Raw genomic sequence first — 14,537 nt, forward strand, 5'->3', positions numbered from 1 at the left:
TCTAATTTACAACAATTTCAAACTAAACCAACTTCTATCATCAATAGGCAACACAAGCAAACATTTAACATACATACACACACAATCACTTTTACACACACTCACACGCCTACACACACACACTCACAAAACAAATGTAAACTTAATTGTCAAGTAAAATGCAATGTTGAATGAGAAATGAGGTTTAAGCAAATGCAAAACTTAATTTAGAGCAAAGTAAATTACACAAATAAATTTAATGAAACTTTAAATACAAAATAAAAACATCGAAATGCCCAAATTGTTATTGGAACATTTATTAGACAATTATTTGTTGAAATAAACTTTGTGCACAAAATAGTAAAATTATATTATTTAAAATAACAGGGCATCCATGACACATGGTACATAGGACATGGCATCAGAGATACGATTAACCCAGCAAATGCGGCACTGCTTTCTGCACATCATCGCAGCGCTCTTTGAGGTCCTCGGCATCCAGTTCCAGGCAAGCGCCCCACTCGACCAGAGTAATGCGATGGTCCTTGTTGGAGTCGCAGGACTCCAGGAATGGTGCGATGCAATGCTCCAGCTTGACCAACGGGGCGCGTATGGGGAACAGCTCGTGGCGGGAGACAGAGCGATCGGTATCGCCATCCAGATCGCACCACTTCCACACGGCTGCATTGGCCCAACGACGCGAGTTGTTCGTCTCGGCCTCCAGTTCCATTTGCATGTAGTGATCGGTCAGCTCATCGCGCTCGGCGAGATCGCGCATCACGTTGAACAACCAGTCGCGCATACGACGCGGGAAGTCCTTCAAGTCCTCGCCATCGCACACACGCGGCTCTTGGCAGGCGCCATAGTAGTCGATGTGGAGATGTGCATTGTCCGGATGACGGCAGCCGGGATCCTTGTTGTCGCACCAGCAGCGCTGCTGATAGACAGCGCAATCAGATGGCCAGGTCTCATTCTTGTTGGTGCAGACAAGACGACGCGTGTCCAATTCGTCTGGGCACTCGGGAATGCAGATGCACTCGGGCTTGCCTTCATTCAGCTGGCAGATGCGACCTGCGCCGCAGTGCATAGTCTCGCAGGGATCCACCTCGACCACCGGATTTAATAGATTATACTGTACATCGGCCAATTTCTGGGCCAGCTCATTCTCACGCTCCACATCTTTGTTCTAAGATCAGAAGGTTAAGTATCAAAACTCTATTTCTAGTGAAGTGAAGCAGTACAGACCTTGGACTTCTCCTCCAGCAGCGTCAGATACTCTTCATCATCTTCATCGAACTCAGCTATGTCCTCCAAGTCCAGATTGGCGATGGGGTCCTCGGCGCGCACCTGTGACAGCGTCAACGCCAGCAGCCCCAAGCAGAGCAGCAGCCAAACAGAACGCATCTTCCCACGAGTCCAACCCGAAAGAAAATCAATTCAAGCATATTAATTATGGGTATATGCAATATACATATATATACAAATTTATTATTATATTCATCTATTCTTCTATCTTATCTGCTGTGCGATGGGTCATGAAGCTCAGCGATTATGTTGAGGCTTTATTGTCAAACGCAGCTAAATTCCATTTTGGAATTTAGCGCCAATAAGAAAATTTCTGATATTTCTGTGACTGTACTCCTGCTGCTGCTGCTGTTGTAACGGTACGCGCTGTAACGGTAAGCAACCCCCTTTTTGCATTGGCGTGGCTTCGAAGACATTTTATAACATGTATAGTGGTATATGTGCATGCACATATATACACATGTGTGTGTGCGTGTGAAAAGGTCAAACAGAAGGAAGTGCCGGAATTCGATGGAAACAAAAGACTTTCATTGTTAGAAACTGCTAAGAATTACAAAGCAAAATAAGCTATAAATTATATGCGCTGCAATATAAGTACTTCCAGCACAAAATCATATTGTATTTTTTTTTTTTTTTATGCTTTCTCTATGGAAGTCGCTCAATTAGCAATGTGAAAAACGAGGATGTGGCTTCAAAAACACAGAATAATATGCAATTATAGAGCATAGGCTGTTAGGAAATACAAGTTTAATAGGAACTTTCGGTATATGTATATCTTATATCCATCGAAAAGTAAACAACCAAAAAATCTTTTTTATTATTTATGTAAACTGGGCTTTAAAAAGTCTATCAAAAGTATTTTAGAAAAAAGTATTATATCAGACTATATAAATATGCTTTTATTTATATATTTAAAAATAATATAATAGAAAAGCTGTTAAATATACAATTTTGAAAGTCTTATAAAAAAAAAATCGGATCGTAAAGAACAGCAAAATATGCAATTATAGAGCATATCATTGTAATTCTAATGGAAGTCAATTTAGCTATGTGATTTTTGAAGCTCATACTAAATTTATGCCCAATATGAACATCTATACGCTCATAGTCAAGCAACTCTAATGGAACACTCGCAAAATTCGCACAGGAATTGCCAAGACTTTATAGAAAAAAAAAAAAAAAAACAATTTCCAGGGCATGTTGAACACATGTGCCACAGTTCTGAGCATTTGAAAATTGTTTGTGAACGGAATTCTGAAATCATTTCTATATACAAAATGACTATCTGCAAATCTATCTCTCTCTCTTTCTCTGGCTGTAGTATAGTATATGTGTGAATAGTGTATGTGTGTGTGTGTGCTCCGATTAGACTTGACCTCGATGCTGGGGTAACAAAAAAATTATGGGTCAATAGTTTTGTGCTGAAGCAATATTTTAATATGTCAACTAAACTTTATATAACAGTAATATGAAAATTAGTATATATACATACATATACATATATATTATATGTGCGCTCATAACGACAATGACAAATGTGGAGCTTGCTCTGTGGCTTATCTCTGGCCAGAGCTTCCGTTTTGGTACTCGAGATTTGCTTAATCGCCGCCTTTTGAGCAAAGCAAAACGCGCAATGCCTGAATCTTTCAAATGTGCCACACACAATTCCCATATACACAGTCAATTCATAAATATATATGCATGCATATCTATACACACACACACACTTGAGCATATTTAGATGCATCTGGGCAATGCAAGCGTTTTCCAGGAATATTTCAGTTGCTGCTGCATGCTTAAATGTATGGGTGCGAGAGTGTGTGCGTGTGTATGTGTGTGTGTTTGTGCTTGTGAAACGATGCAGTTTAATTATAACGAAAACCGACAAAGAATGACGTGATGCATCGCATATATCCGCAGATATTGTGATGCTCGTGTGGAATCCAGCAATCCATGCTCATTGTAATCAGAAGCTACACTGAGCGAAAATCAACTAGGCCAACGACTTGGGCCAACTAAACAAACACTTTCCAGTTAGGTATTAAATAATTGAATCCTCTCAGTTGGCAAGTTCCTAATGGGAAGGAAAATCAATGCAAATTTCTTCAAGTGTAGCAATTGAATGGAATTTGCGGAACTGCACTTGGATTACGACACTTCTATGGGGCGCTCTAAACCTTGGAATGGTTAAAAAACTAAAAACTTTTGAGCAATTCAATGCAATCAATTGCCAATATTTCGCCAGAGAATTGAGTTCAATTAACTTTTACTGTGAACTTGAATATCAGAATACAATTTCCAGCTGAGGCACGCGAAAAGCCGACATCACTCGAATTTCAAAACTCTCGATCAATCACATATTTTAATATACGTAAAGGGTTCACATTATCTTCTGCAACTGTTTTCTTATATCATTTCATATATATACTATATATACTTACAATATTAATTTGTAATTAGAATTCCTGTACGATTTGATGAATTCGTATGTCCGAATGCGTCGACAGCACACGACTGACTGTTGATTGGGGCTGAGATGTTGGGGTACGAGGCGATTATGGATCGTGCATTAAATGTCCGCATATCACTAAGCTGGCCAAACTTGTTGGCTGCCAACATGTTCGGTGCAATAACAACACAGATTTTTCTTACTCAAATATGTTTTAGATTTTATTCAGAGTTCACGAAATATAAATAAGTATACTCTATTCAGAAGCACTCTATATACAGTGCCGTAAGTCAATAGAAGTCATAATACAAATCAAATAAAATTATAATAACTTACCTTCAGCGATCTAAAACGATTGTGTTCGAGCTGTGTTGCCTTCTCTAAATCCAGCAGTGCTTTTTTTTCGGAAAAGAAATATTTTGGTGATTCTTTTAGAAATGCTGCATAAAAGTGATAGATTTTCTTTTTTTTTTTTTAATAAAACAGAGTTACTTAACTAGATAAATGTAAATAACTAAAGCAGTGTGTCATCTAGAATTGTGCCCAACTAACTTACCTTAAGGCTTGATCAAAGCTCTTGCAAACAGGCTCGCCGCATACTGAACAATCATATATGTATATACTATATACAAATATATATATATACACACGTACACTTAACATAGATTTAACTACATTAAAAATTGTTAAAATAATTATTTGATGTCTAAGCAGTTCGATTTTCGTGTACTTAGTTTGCTTCCGTTGTTAAACGAGACTTACTTAAAGGAATTCAGCTATGTCTCAGCTCAAATGAATATTAAGATATACATAGTGTGGGTTTCAAGAATTTATTTATTTAAAAATAAATATATATATATATATATAGATTGATATTTGATTTTCATATTGTTATTGTAATATAATAGTTATAATATGCTAGAGCTAAATTAAGTGGGCAAATTAGGGACTACGCTCTCTTAGTTAATCCATACATAATTTAATGCATATCTCATATATCATAGATTTAAACAAAAAATGTATATATGTATGTATGTATATTGATTTAAGCCTTTGGCGAGCGCTACAAAAAAACTTAGAAATATCAATACATATGAAAATATATATAGGTATAACATCTGCATTTTGATAAACTAAAACTAAACTTAGAGTTCATGTCGTGGTTGAGTTCTTAACAATAACAAATCATCTATTCAATTTTGTTGGCTCTTCACTTGTTATGCTGTTTCAATGTTAAAATAAAGCACAATTCAATAATCGTATATTGTATTTATATATATCTATATACATCTAAAAGTGCAAGTTCTGAAAAGTGGGGGGAATAAAGCGCTCTGCAGAAACAGTAAAATGAATTTCAGTGTAAGGAAACCGTTTACAACTTAATACAACTGTGAATAGAGTGTATATCAGACAGTCATATACAAATACGTGTATATATATATATATATATATATATACATAGTTATATATATCTATATATATCCATATATATATATATATATATATATATATATATATATATATATATATATATATATATATATATATATATATATATATATCCGTTTATGTTTATAAAAATTGACAATAAATTTGATATCAACTCGTTTAGAATTATTCATATAATATGTCTATCATAATAATTAACTTCTCTATTATATATTTTAGATTAATCGCAGCCGTGCGTTGCTAAACAGCCTTTCGACTTAATTTGATTTTCATTTACTATTACTGGACGTATCTTGTCATTTGTTATTATCCTCCATGACCAACAACGGGTTATGCGGGCATTAAGGCGTCTAGTAACTAATATACTATACGAATACGAATACGAGTATACGAATATATGAGAGCTACGCGAACTAGCTCTATAAGCTCTGGCTAAAGTTTGAATTATATTTAAATTCGTTTAGAAAAATACATGTTTACGATTTGTATGCAAATGCTGAGCTACGCACGGGCGATAAATTTGATTTCCGTTTTATAGACTGAATTACATATTAGGTATCAATTATTATGATATATTAAAGTAGATAGAGAGATTAGATATATATGTTGATAAAGAGAGCACTAATTAATTAACTTCTAAATTGCAGTTTACAATTTGTATTCGCTGAACGCAAATATATTTCTTCTTATGTTTTTGGAAAAATAAAGCATGGCAAGTTAACACTAAATTAAATGAAACGCATTTCTCTACAACTCACAGTTGTATCCAGCATAGATCTTAAGCATTATTTTTATCAGATATTGGTCTTATCAATAAGCGACATATATGAATATAAATCGTTCAATAAATAACATGAGAACTTAGTTTTAAGAGTTAAAAACATTAGTTAGTTGTTGTCGTATGCTCATTTAGATATTTATGTATAAATATAGCAAGATACATATATATATATTAAGAGAGATAGATAGAGAGAGACAACGCAGTTAATATATATTAATTTATATATAGATATCCTGTTTTAAGTTACTAAGCGAGTTCGTGTCCTAGCTTACAACAAGCCTATTTAATTGTATCTGTATTTGTATCTTGTATTCTGAGCTTTTGTGTTACACTTAAGGCACACACAAATAGGTATCTATATTAAAGAGAATTATAAAAATTAGTAATTTGACATAACTTATCAGAGTGGGGCACAATTGGAGTCAGTATTTGGTACCTTAAACTTTGCTTTAATCACCGCATACTAGGCATAAACGTACCATAACAATGACAACGCAATGGTGGACAGATTCATGATTGTCATGCGCTTTACTCACCCGAACTAACGACGATATTTGCTGTTCGCGCTCCCAGCGGTCGCTACCGTTCCATTAGAAACGCTTTTAGGCACGGGGCCCGAAACTGGGCCATTACCACAGGGCGGCGGTGCTGCTGCATTATACGGTGCGTAGCCGGGTGCAGTTGGCTGCTGATTATCTGCAAGCAACCAAGAGTTGATAATTACGCACAGGATTTGTAGGAAATGCCATTACTTACGATAGCTGCTGGGTGGTGCAGCATAAGGGTTCATGCGGTTGCCATTCATGTTGTGTTTGGTTGGACCGCCGCCATAATTTTGTTGATAGCCACTACCGAAGTTGGGAGGCGGCTGCTGCTGCTGTTGCTGTGGTGGTGGTGGCTGATGCGGTGGTGGGCCCTGAGGCACTGGCATAGAACCAGGTACGGGTGGAGCCCCAGATGGCGGCATATTCCAGTTACCAACCGGTGGTGGCGGTGGGCCATTGCGATGATGGTTCACTGGTGGTACACCAGGTGTAGGCGGCTGCATGTTCGGCGGACCGCCCCATTGATTACCATGCCATTGTGGAGCACCGGGTGGTGGTGGCGGCGGTGCATTCCAGCCGTTCTGAGCAGGCGGATAAGCGTTCCAGCCATTCATTTGTGGCGGCGGCGGCTGCTGATAATAGGGTTGCATGGGCGGCGGTGGCCCCCAATAATTGTAGTTTGGTGGCGGGGCAGTCATTGGTGGTGGAGGTGGTTGATGTTGATACGGCGGCATTTGTTGAGGCGGAGGTACTTGGGGACGGTAACCAGTTGGGGGCATGTTGGCTTTGGGTGGAGGCTGCTGTTGCGGCGGCATCTTGTTGCCATTGGCTGCAGTGCTCTGAACAATTCTGTCTTTCTTTTCCAAATTGTAAATAGACTTTTTTACGTCCACCAACACATATTTAATCGAGTGCTGTCTCTGAACTGTGACGATAGAAAGTGTCATAAAGGGCATATATTAATTTACTTCACTACACTTACGTATGGCCTTGTCTACGGCATCATAGTCATCAAATTCGATAAAGGCAAAGCCGCGACGCTTGCCGGTGGTTTTGTCTGTCAGCAATTTCACAGAGACCACATTGCCGAACTGTAGGAAATACTCGCGCAAGCAATCCTCGTCGTGGTTATCCTTCAATCCGCCAACAAAGAGCTTCTTCACTGAAATATTTGTCTCGCGTGTTTCGCGCTCTGGACGGGGCAAAGCTCGCTTTGCTTCCACAGTTCTAGAACAAGATTCAGAGATAATAGTAGATAACAAATAATGAGATTAAGTCCATGCAATAAGACAGATTTCATTGACACATACTTGCCGTCTATGATATGCGGACGATTTTCTTGCGCCGTATCTACCATGGCAGACTTTGTATAGGTAATAAAACCAAAGCCACGTGAGCGTTTAGTTGCGGCATCTCTCATAACAACAACATCCACCACCTTGCCCCATTGCGAGTAGAAAACTTTGAGGCTCTCTTCTGTGGTGTAGGGCGCTAGGCCGCCAATGAACAGCTTGCGCAAGTGCTCCAATTCACAAATGTCCTGCGGGAGACGTTGACAATATATTTATATTAATTGCTGTGCTTGTTGGTTTACGGGCAAATTTTTTATGTACCACAGTGTGCGGTTCCATGGAGTGAGTGGGTGTTAATGGCGCACTTGTATTGATACTTACATCCTCATCCTTGATTTCAAATATTTCGGGTGTAGTTTCCTCTGAGGATTCCTCTAACTTAATTGCTTGCGGGTTGTTTGCCATATTTGGCTCAGCTTTATATCAAGTTTACAAAAAAAATTCGGTACCGCTGCTCTTTAGACACGCACGCCAAGAAAAAGTTAAGGATGTGCAATATGTATCGTTTAACATAAATATCGATAGATGCGTGATACCGATATCATGTTTTGCCTTCATAATATTATCCAGCCCTAGTTTGTTTGTTTGTTGGTTTTGATTACGTTCGTTTAGTAAAATTTGTAATATTCTCAAAAAAAAAAATAAATATTATTTTCCTTTGGATTAAAAGGCTATTTGCAGATACCACAAATGCAGTGAACTGAGGTAAGCGGCTGAAAGTGTCTGCACTGCACGTCAAAGTTCGAAGTATAAACTGTTGCCATAGATATTCATAACCCACCAGTCAGTGATGCATACTTTGACTTTTTTAAAGCTAAAAATTTTAAAAACGCCAAAACCGCCCAATCCTAAATCAAAGTAACAAGTTTTTGCATTAGTATTTAGAGCTAGGTTTTGGCAAACGTAAAATGTGCCAAAAACTACTTCTAGTTAAGCTTAGTTTATTTTCTGGTTTTTATCAGTAAATAAATTAAAATGGGAATACGTTTAAGTATATAATGAATTAAAGCTGCTTTATTAACACGAATTGATAAGCCTTGGCGGAGGCACTAAATGGTTGCGACGCTGCTGCTGCTGCTGCGGCTGTTGTATTTGCCGCTGTTGTTGTTGCTGTTGGTCAGGAGGCACATGGGTTTGGTGTGGTTCTTGTTGGTGGTGGTCCGCGATGTCAACATAATTACCATTCGCACTGTGCCCGTTATTTATGAGCCTATCCTTGGGCAGCGGCGTAGGCAGCAGGGCGGGCATTGCCGTCGGTGCGGCATAGTAGCCGCTGCCTAACATGGCCGCCGCCGCTACCGCTGTACTGTTAGCCGGCGCTGCCGTCGCGTAACTCGTTTGTCCCATGATGGTGCTCATAAAACCATTGGCCACGACAAAGTTCCTGCAAATTGATTGTATCTGGTATTACATAAAAATGAGCGCAATTGAACCCAAACCCCAAACCCATAGCCAAAGCCAAAGACCCCGGTTAGACCCAGGCATTGTCTAATTGGCCCGTAAATGTCGTTAAATTAATTTCGTGTTAATTTTATGTGAGTACATCAATTAAACTTGTGACATTTCTTTGAATTACTTCCGTTTCAAAATGTTCAGCCTCACCCCTTCAACCCCGCACCCCCGCATCACCCTTGGTATTCGAATCGCCTTACCTGTAGTGCTGATCAATTTGCGCCTTCTCAATGCGCTTATCCTTGGCGCGTCGATTTTGAAACCATATCTTGATTTGAGTTTCAGTCAAGCACAACGTCTCCGTCAGCTCAAAGCGTCGACTCCTCGATATGTACTCGTTCCGATGGAACTCCACCTCCAGCCGCAACGTTTGCTCCGTGCTAAATGTGGTGCGCTGTCGCCTCTGTCGCCCTTCCTTACGCCGACGTCGAGCCACTGCCAAACGGAGAGCAGATAATCAAATCGTTAAAGACTACAACATAATCCACAACAATGATCTATGTAAGTGGGCCACACGCACATGCTGACTGTGGAAAGCGTTAGGGCGAAATTAATCTTACATTAATAAACCATCAAATTGCCCTCAATCTCGAGCACTGTGTGTAACCGCTAAATATCCTTGCGTGCGCACAAGTTAAACAAATAATTAACCATGCGGCTGGGCCCTTTCTATTGCAGCCTAACGGAAATTTTGATCGCGTTTGTAGCGCACATTAAAATGCATTTTACACGTGTTCCTAGACTGCCCATCAGTGGCATTCCCCTTGACACCGTCCCTGCCACTGCCGTCTCTTAATAGCATCATAGCATTTTATACATTTTCGTCAATCTGAGCCGGGAAATTTTCAACAATGCCAACAGCTGTCTCCCATCCTCCCTTTGTTAAATTATACACATTATAATGCCCTCGCCTGCAGGATATTCACAGTGCAGCGTGCTATTGGTAACGTGTCTTATAGAGCTGATATTTGAGAATACTAATTTGGTAGCAATTTAATTAATGTATATAATATAAAACATTAACTAAATATAAACAAATAAAAACTTAAAAAAATTAGGAAAAGAATAGAAAAACATAATTCGCATAAATCAGTTATTAAATATATAGGTACGTGCGCCTGTAAACATATATAAATTTATATCATACAATTTCCCTTGTTAGAGTATTCGCACTTCGGTATGGCATGGAGTTTGCTTATTATTTGTTTGCATTTCGCTGTAACGGTAACGCCTACCAAGCTCAATTCTCCGCACACTTTCATAATGCGTACTCTATTTCCCTTGTATGTCCGAGTACATGTTGACTAATTGTTGTTTTTCTGCACCGCCTCTCTACCTCTCTCATTGCGCTCCATCTCTTTCGCGCCCTTATGCTCCTGCGAAGCTGTGTAAAGTTTTCATTTGTGTGTAATCCCTAGTTTTCGCCTGATTACCCTTTGGCTGACTAACTCACAAAAGACTTAAGCTCTGCTTGCGGCTTATATAAGTCTGTATGGAAATATATATGTAGGTATGTACATATATATATATATTTTTTTAAATCACGTGTGAAACTCGATACGACAAGTGTCCTTTGAGCTGGCGCAAGTGTCTGTCAATGGTTTGTTTGTTGAGTGTGTTTTTTAGGTTTCCTGTTAAGCTCAATTACAATGTTAATTTTTTAGACATACTTTCCTTTTTTTAGCTAACTCTCCGAAAGATATGCTTAATGGGGGTGCTTAGCCTGATGTGCCTTGTAATATCATCTCCCCTTATCAATCTTGCTTGCTTTCTTAATTTCGATATCTTTTTTTTTTTCTTTTTTTTTACCCATTAAAACTTAGTTAATCGGGTATAACAGCTGAGGAGAACTAACTGCTAATGAATACTGGACCAGGACGAACAATTAAATCTAACTAGCCTTATTTGGCTGTTGTATAACTTTCTGGAAATCGCTGAAAGCCAAAAATCTAACCATTTTGTTATTACATACATAAATACATATATGTATGTATATCAAAATTTCACTCAGTGAATATTTCACTATCGTAAAAGTTAATTGCTTGGAAATTATGGGATCTTCATATATATATCTATGTAACTAAAAACATATCATATATATATAAAGAGTAAAGGATATGTTCAAGTCGTTCATCGCCACATAGACCACTCACACTTGCTTTTATCCTTTCCCTCTTTTTCTCTTATTTGCAACGACCTATAAGCGAGATTACCGCAAGTAAATGGGAATTTTTACGGCTGAATAAGTTTTAATATTTTGTTAATTTGCAATTTTTTTTGGCTCATTGTTCATCTTAACATTTCCCCTTTGCTCACTCCTTTGGCTTTCTTTCGCCAGTTGCTTGCTTGCCTTACAGTTTCCTTTGGTTTTTTGCTTTAAGGGTTTGCGGCAAGTGCAAGGATATTTAATAGCCTGGCTATTGATATTTATGCACAACTTTTTTCGCAGTTCCTGCGGAACTGATTTTTTCATGCATCTCATATTGTTTTGACGAATCAACTTTTACACCTGCATGTGAAAACGTGTGAACAATTTGGAAACTATTTTGTTTCATTTAGTTTTCTCGATTTGTGAAGCAATGCGATCCAAGAAGAAGATCAATGGGAATAGACAACGGTTTCTCATACATCTGTAAATAAAACTCACTCTCATTATATCGCCCTAACTTACATTACTCTCAGCTTAGGTAATATTAGAAACAGATTCATTATGCAGTTCACACACACAGTCATATTCATACATTAAAAGGTAAAGAAAGTGGGGATTTCATTGATAACAATTGAAATTGTCGTATTGTACACTCTATATTCCAGATCAGTTCCAATGCCTGTTCCTCTGTGCCTGCTTGGCCGTGCCAGAACCCAAATAGCGGCAGCCTTTCAGGTCAGATTTCTAGCGAACAAAGATGCCTCCAACATTGAGGTTAGTCCTGTCTACTAATCTACTACTAATAAAAATATATCTAACAATTTTATCACGCAGCTACCGCCTGAACCGACTACGTGTTGCATGTCAGGATGCGCCAATTGCGTTTGGGTGGAATACGCACAGACTGTGGCCAAGATTCTCGGCGACAACGATGAGCGTGCACGTGAAATAGTTTTAGCCAAGATCAAAGATCCCAATTTACGCATGTTTTTGGAAATTGAGCTGCGTAACTTGAAACAAGTTCGAGAGAGCAGGCCAGAGGAACCAAAAAAATGAAGGCAACTAGTCCAAGGAATAGCATAAAATTGTTTAAGTAGCATAAATTAGTTTGTTGAAATACAATTTTGAGAATTGAAGATGTGGTTTATTTGAAAAATCGATGTGAAGAAGTTGTTGGGGTAAATAATATCGATTTTACAATCAATTTATACCATATAGAGGAGAATCCGGTTGTAACTTCGCTTACAGCGTCTGTACGGTTATAGACAAACTTTTATGGGCAAACTTATACGATAATAGCGCCTGCCGGGTATAACGACGGTCCCTTGAGTGTCGTTATAACCGGATTCTACTGTATATGATAGGCTAAATAGGTTGATTCTTCCTTTAAAATAGTCGAAGATATACGATTATTTCCGTTTAGACAAGATCCTGGACGTTAGCATTACAGAATACTCGCCATAAAGTCTCTATTAAGACTTTAGAGCCTAGAAGGACAGACAGGACGATCGAACCCATATACTTTATTTACTAAAGCTTATTTACTAGAGCTCTAAAAAGGAACCTCGAACGTCAATTTTGTTGGCACAGATTACAAGCACTAAGATCTGAGAGTCGACCAAAAATTCAAATTTTCAACATTTTGTGTTGATTTTTTCGGAAATTGAGCTAGTTAGCTCGATTTTTAGATTTTTAGTATATATATGGCATTCTTTTTGGAATACTGGCATGGATTTTGGAATTTGTAATTGGGAAGATATAGCCATAATTACAAGAATTTTTTTGTTAGAATTTTAATGTCTCGAGTTTTGTTTTGATCAAGACACAATATGGCTTTTCATAGATATAGGAGTGATATATTAGACGAATGAAGACGCTGAACAAGAGTTAGTATTTGATTTATAGCAACGGTAGTGTTTGTAGACTTACGAATCAGATCGTTGTCCTTATGAGGAATATATGAATGCATGGGTTGGATTAGACCTTATTTAGGCCTTTTAATTTGTTTAAATTTTGACCAGCTTGCTACTCACTCCATAAACTATGTATGCTATACTTACAAAATGCTGAAAATCCAGCGTTGATTTGAGCATCAGCCGAAAAAGCCGGGTAGGACAGAAGGGTCGGTGAAGTTGCATTGGGAATGGTTCTATAGGGATTATATTCCGGCGGAGCAGGAGCGATTAATTCGTATGACGGGAAACTGATCAGTGAGGCGCGTTCGTCACTTATTGAGATATCCGGAGAGGATGCACTGCCGCCGTCGCTCTGATAGGGCGTCTCATGGTGAGTGCCCACATCGATGTCATCGCTCTCACTATTGTGTGTTCGAGTCTCGAGATGACCGTAAAGACGTTCGAAGAATTGACGCGGAGAAGACGGACGTGGTGGCACGGATAGCGCTGTCAGCTGACCGGGTGTCGGTGTGGAATTCGAGGACTTAATTACGTTCTCCACATCGAGTGGCGTTGATTGGGTTTGCTGCTGCATTTTGTGTGGCCGATTTGCAACGCTATTTAGCAGCAGAGGCTATAAACTTATCACTCGAATAATCGACGTGCGACTGAAGCTGAAACTTGGCGTTACTTCCGACTTTGTGCCTGACCGGTAGCAGGCGCCTTGGTCAAGCGTTAGCGCTTATCCTGCGCGCGTCACAAATTATGCGTCGCATCAACAATCAACAAGAAGGTGCTTAAAATTATCGTTAATAAAAAATATTACTGGCGCCACACCTGAGGTGGCAAAGCGCTGATTGGTTGAAACTATTTTGCTACCCTTAGTCCACTTCCGCCTCAATATATTCCTTGAGAGGGTAGCTAAAAGGATAAGCGCCGCCCATATCTACAGCCATAGCAAATTGCTTCTTGGCAAGTATGTGTACTACGATTATTAGCTACTTGCTACGAAACTCAGCAACTTCAGGGACATGATTTTAGTACTTTATTTAAATCAAAATATGTGGGCACAAACAATCATATTGATTTATGTATATATATAAAACAGTAAAATATAAAGATACCTATCATTCTCGCCCATAATACGCGAGAAATTTTATTTAAATACCACTTGGACTATC

The 14,537-nt window shown here is 38.6% G+C and overlaps 4 protein-coding genes across 10 annotated transcripts; 1 reads left to right on the forward strand and 3 right to left on the reverse strand.

Annotated features, from left to right (window-relative positions):
• Positions 1-280: 280 nt before the first annotated feature.
• SPARC (secreted protein, acidic, cysteine-rich) lies at positions 281-3,866 on the reverse strand. 3 transcript variants are annotated; one of them, XM_089473425.1, is made up of 3 exons: positions 3,726-3,866; positions 1,225-1,383; positions 281-1,165 (listed from the first exon to the last, which is right to left on the reverse strand). In XM_089473425.1, exons 2-3 carry the CDS (start codon positions 1,381-1,383, stop codon positions 413-415), a joined length of 912 nt encoding a protein of 303 aa, XP_089329551.1. In that variant the 5' UTR covers positions 3,726-3,866; the 3' UTR covers positions 281-412. The 3 variants fall into 3 exon arrangements, with proteins under 3 accessions (XP_089329551.1, XP_089329564.1, XP_017873154.1); XM_089473438.1 differs by having other exon boundaries at positions 1,225-1,400; positions 3,725-3,837; XM_018017665.2 differs by having other exon boundaries at positions 1,225-1,395; positions 3,726-3,833.
• Positions 3,754-8,375, reverse strand: Rb97D (Ribonuclear protein at 97D). 5 transcript variants are annotated; one of them, XR_016270896.1, is made up of 7 exons: positions 8,182-8,375; positions 7,819-8,048; positions 7,491-7,735; positions 6,720-7,433; positions 6,500-6,659; positions 4,070-4,128; positions 3,754-3,893 (listed from the first exon to the last, which is right to left on the reverse strand). XR_016270896.1 is itself a non-coding variant. In XM_089473361.1 (6 exons), the coding sequence occupies exons 1-5, from the start codon at positions 8,263-8,265 to the stop codon at positions 6,505-6,507; spliced, it is 1,428 nt and encodes a 475-aa protein (XP_089329487.1). In that variant the 5' UTR covers positions 8,266-8,375; the 3' UTR covers positions 3,990-4,128; positions 6,500-6,504. The 5 variants fall into 5 exon arrangements, 4 of the variants coding, with proteins under 4 accessions (XP_089329487.1, XP_017873150.1, XP_089329478.1 ...); XM_089473361.1 differs by lacking the exon at positions 3,754-3,893 and having other exon boundaries at positions 3,990-4,128; XM_018017661.2 differs by lacking the exons at positions 3,754-3,893; positions 4,070-4,128 and adding an exon at positions 4,545-6,318.
• Positions 8,376-8,423: 48 nt separating this feature from the next.
• LOC108620744 (oxidoreductase-like domain-containing protein 1) lies at positions 8,424-12,597 on the forward strand. Its single transcript, XM_018017669.2, has 3 exons — positions 8,424-8,565; positions 12,127-12,235; positions 12,296-12,597. Exons 2-3 carry the CDS (start codon positions 12,137-12,139, stop codon positions 12,515-12,517), a joined length of 321 nt encoding a protein of 106 aa, XP_017873158.1. The 5' UTR covers positions 8,424-8,565; positions 12,127-12,136; the 3' UTR covers positions 12,518-12,597.
• On the reverse strand, positions 8,437-14,324 carry ro (transcription factor rough). Its single transcript, XM_018010287.2, has 3 exons — positions 13,522-14,324; positions 9,513-9,747; positions 8,437-9,244 (listed from the first exon to the last, which is right to left on the reverse strand). Exons 1-3 carry the CDS (start codon positions 13,949-13,951, stop codon positions 8,878-8,880), a joined length of 1,032 nt encoding a protein of 343 aa, XP_017865776.1. The 5' UTR covers positions 13,952-14,324; the 3' UTR covers positions 8,437-8,877.
• Between the last annotated feature and the right edge of the window lie 213 nt (positions 14,325-14,537).

The sequence above is a fragment of the Drosophila arizonae genome, chromosome 2 (genome assembly GCF_054131065.1).
Source record: "Drosophila arizonae isolate 15081-1271.41 chromosome 2, UAZ_ARI_1.0, whole genome shotgun sequence".
NCBI classification, from domain to species: Eukaryota; Metazoa; Arthropoda; class Insecta; order Diptera; family Drosophilidae; genus Drosophila; species Drosophila arizonae.